This window comes from Arvicola amphibius, unplaced genomic scaffold (genome assembly GCF_903992535.2).
Source record: "Arvicola amphibius unplaced genomic scaffold, mArvAmp1.2, whole genome shotgun sequence".
Taxonomy (NCBI): domain Eukaryota; kingdom Metazoa; phylum Chordata; class Mammalia; order Rodentia; family Cricetidae; genus Arvicola; species Arvicola amphibius.
Genome location: NW_024582314.1, coordinates 42,468 through 45,085, shown reverse-complemented (window position 1 = coordinate 45,085; position 2,618 = coordinate 42,468). Strand labels below are relative to the sequence as shown.

Here is a 2,618-nt window from a genome sequence, read left to right as displayed (position 1 = left end):
TTTCCACAGAAGATGAGAAACTGTGGATTGCTTCCAGACCAATATGGTTTGTTGGACAAGGACCCCAGAAAGGCTGCCATGAACACCCAAAAATACCCTCAAAAATGCTTTGCTCAATAAACAGCAGGAAGCAGATTGGAGATAACTTCACCAATATTCCCATTTATTATCTGTAAATATTTGTTTACATTTAAAGGGGGTTATCTTATAAAGATTTTCAGTGGTATGAATCTTGTTTATTGATACAAATTTAAGGACAATTTTGTTATATTGTTTATATGTATTTCTCAGCTTGATTAAGGTATAGTATTTGTCCAGCTCATTTTAAAATACAATGTAAAATTTAAAAATATAGTTAAATAGATAATCATCTATAATAATCAAGCTTTTAGTATGGTTAGTTATGTTTTCTAGATGTACAGATGTGTTTCAGATGTGTTTCAGATATATGAGTATTCCTCAAACCTATAAAAGACTAGCATTTAAAATGTTTATGAGCATAGAACTTTTCACAAAATTGAGACAGAACTGCTCCTGGCAGCACCAATTACTTCAAGAGAAAGATAGGCATCAAAGAAGTTCCTTATGGAGTTGGTTAGCCATTTGGGCAGGAAACTGCTTTTGCCTGGACTGTTTAACTGTGATGCAGGACCTACAGTGAAATGACAGCTGAACTTGCCTAAAGTTTAGGTAATCCTTCAGGGTTCCTGATACATGAAAGTCTACTAGACATTCTGCAGGATATAAAAGAAAATGACTGGCAAACTGCCAATATAGATGGAACAGTCTTTGAAATTTTCTGCTTTATGTGAAAATTTGCTGGATACTATGGACCTGTAGGCTGAAGAAATCACAGAGGAAGTGTTTTTTGGAAGACCAGTGTCATCACAGACAAAAACCAAATTGGAATAGATATGGCCTGTGGTGTTATGATAAGTCCCCTTTGGTGGTGACACATCTCTTCAATATTCACCTCTTTATTTATATTCACTCCATGGTTAACATCCGATGGTTAGTCTAAGTCCCCCTACATCCAGTATAAAATGTCAAGACTCTTTAAGTAGCTATATAGGTGGTTAGTGGTAAACATATTACCAAGGCATGGTGAGCTCTAGGGAATCTTAATTCAGCATCACTTTAATTATAGTTGCAAGTTTGAAATGTTCATGAAGACCCTGTGAGACTGTGTGAAGTGATAGACAAAAAGATACTCAGGATAATTATTTTTTGTGAAAGTCTTCAAGCCAATCTTCTGTTTCATTTCAGTCCCAGTGCAACTTCCTGCTTCTCCAGCTTTTCTGACACACTCAGGATGTGGTTGCAACACTGTGTCTTGCACAGTAATAGACTGCAGAGTCCTCAGATGTTAGGCTGTTGAGATCCATATAGGCTGTGCTGGAGGATTTGTCTACAGAGAGTGTGGCCTTGCCCTGGAACTTCTGAGCATAGTCAGTATTACCACTTATAGGATAAATCCTTCCAATCCACTCCAATCCCTGACCAGCCCTCTGCTTCACCCAGTTAATAGTATAGTCAGTGAAGGTGTAGCCTGCAGCCTTGCAGGACAGCTTCACTGAAAACCCTGGTTTCCCTAGCTCTGCTTCAGACTGTAGCAGCTGGACCTGGGATTTGACATCTGCAGAGACAAAGACAGAATAGGTATCATTGTTATCTCAGTAGTGTTCCTTATTAGGATTCTGAACTTTGAAAGGCTGTTACCTGTAGCTACTGACATAAGAAAGAGAGTGATCCAGCTCAAATTCATGGTGAAGACTTTGTGTCTTCATTGACTGTGCAGAAGATACTGACCATATATTGTCCTTTCCTGTAAACATCAGTGTTTTTTACCACAGTAGACTCTAGTAATTTGCATATTCAAGAGCAGTGAAATGTTTAGAGAAGGACCTAGCCCAGATATAAAAGAAGGAAGTAGAGGAGATGTGGGTCAGACAGCAGTATGTAGAGCTCCATGTAATAATTCTTCTGAGGAAATGCATCTCATACACCTTCCCTAAGTCATGGGCAGCCCCTCTGGGTGTAACATCAGGGCTTAAGTTTTCAGCTGATTTTTGTCCTGAGGCATTTGCTTCACTTTGTGACAGGTATTCAGATGGATTTACAGCAGGTGGTTGTGATCATGATGGTGGTGACGGAAAATTTCAAATCCTGCTAATTTTGAGAATTTATAACCTCCTTTCAATACAAATAACAGTTTCCTTCACAATAGGTCTTATACTTAAAACTGACTGAAATGACCAAAAGTAAATATACCACAGAAATATTGCTATATTTAATAGTTTATATTATTTTAAATATTATTGTTAAAATATTCAGAAATCAATGTTCATTGCAGCAATGTACAATAACTAAATTATGAAAATAAACAACATGTCTGTCAACATGACTGTATCAAGAAGATATTGTTATATACACAACACAGTAGAAGCTTTTCATCTGGAAGGAATAAGAAATTTACATCACTATTAGGAAAATGGATGCAACTGGAGATAACCATATTAATTAAAATATCTCAGAAACACAGACATTATGACCCTCACACAGTGAATACAGTTAGTATTATCTATATAAACATAAATGTGTCATTCACTAACTAGTAC

The 2,618-nt window shown here is 36.7% G+C and overlaps 1 gene segment (V, D, J or C); it reads right to left on the bottom strand.

The window, feature by feature from the left end:
- Window positions 1-1,307: 1,307 nt before the first annotated feature.
- On the bottom strand, window positions 1,308-1,765 carry LOC119805793. The segment is given in 2 exon segments: window positions 1,308-1,636; window positions 1,720-1,765. Coding segments are annotated over 2 exon segments (375 nt in total).
- Window positions 1,766-2,618: the final 853 nt, after the last annotated feature.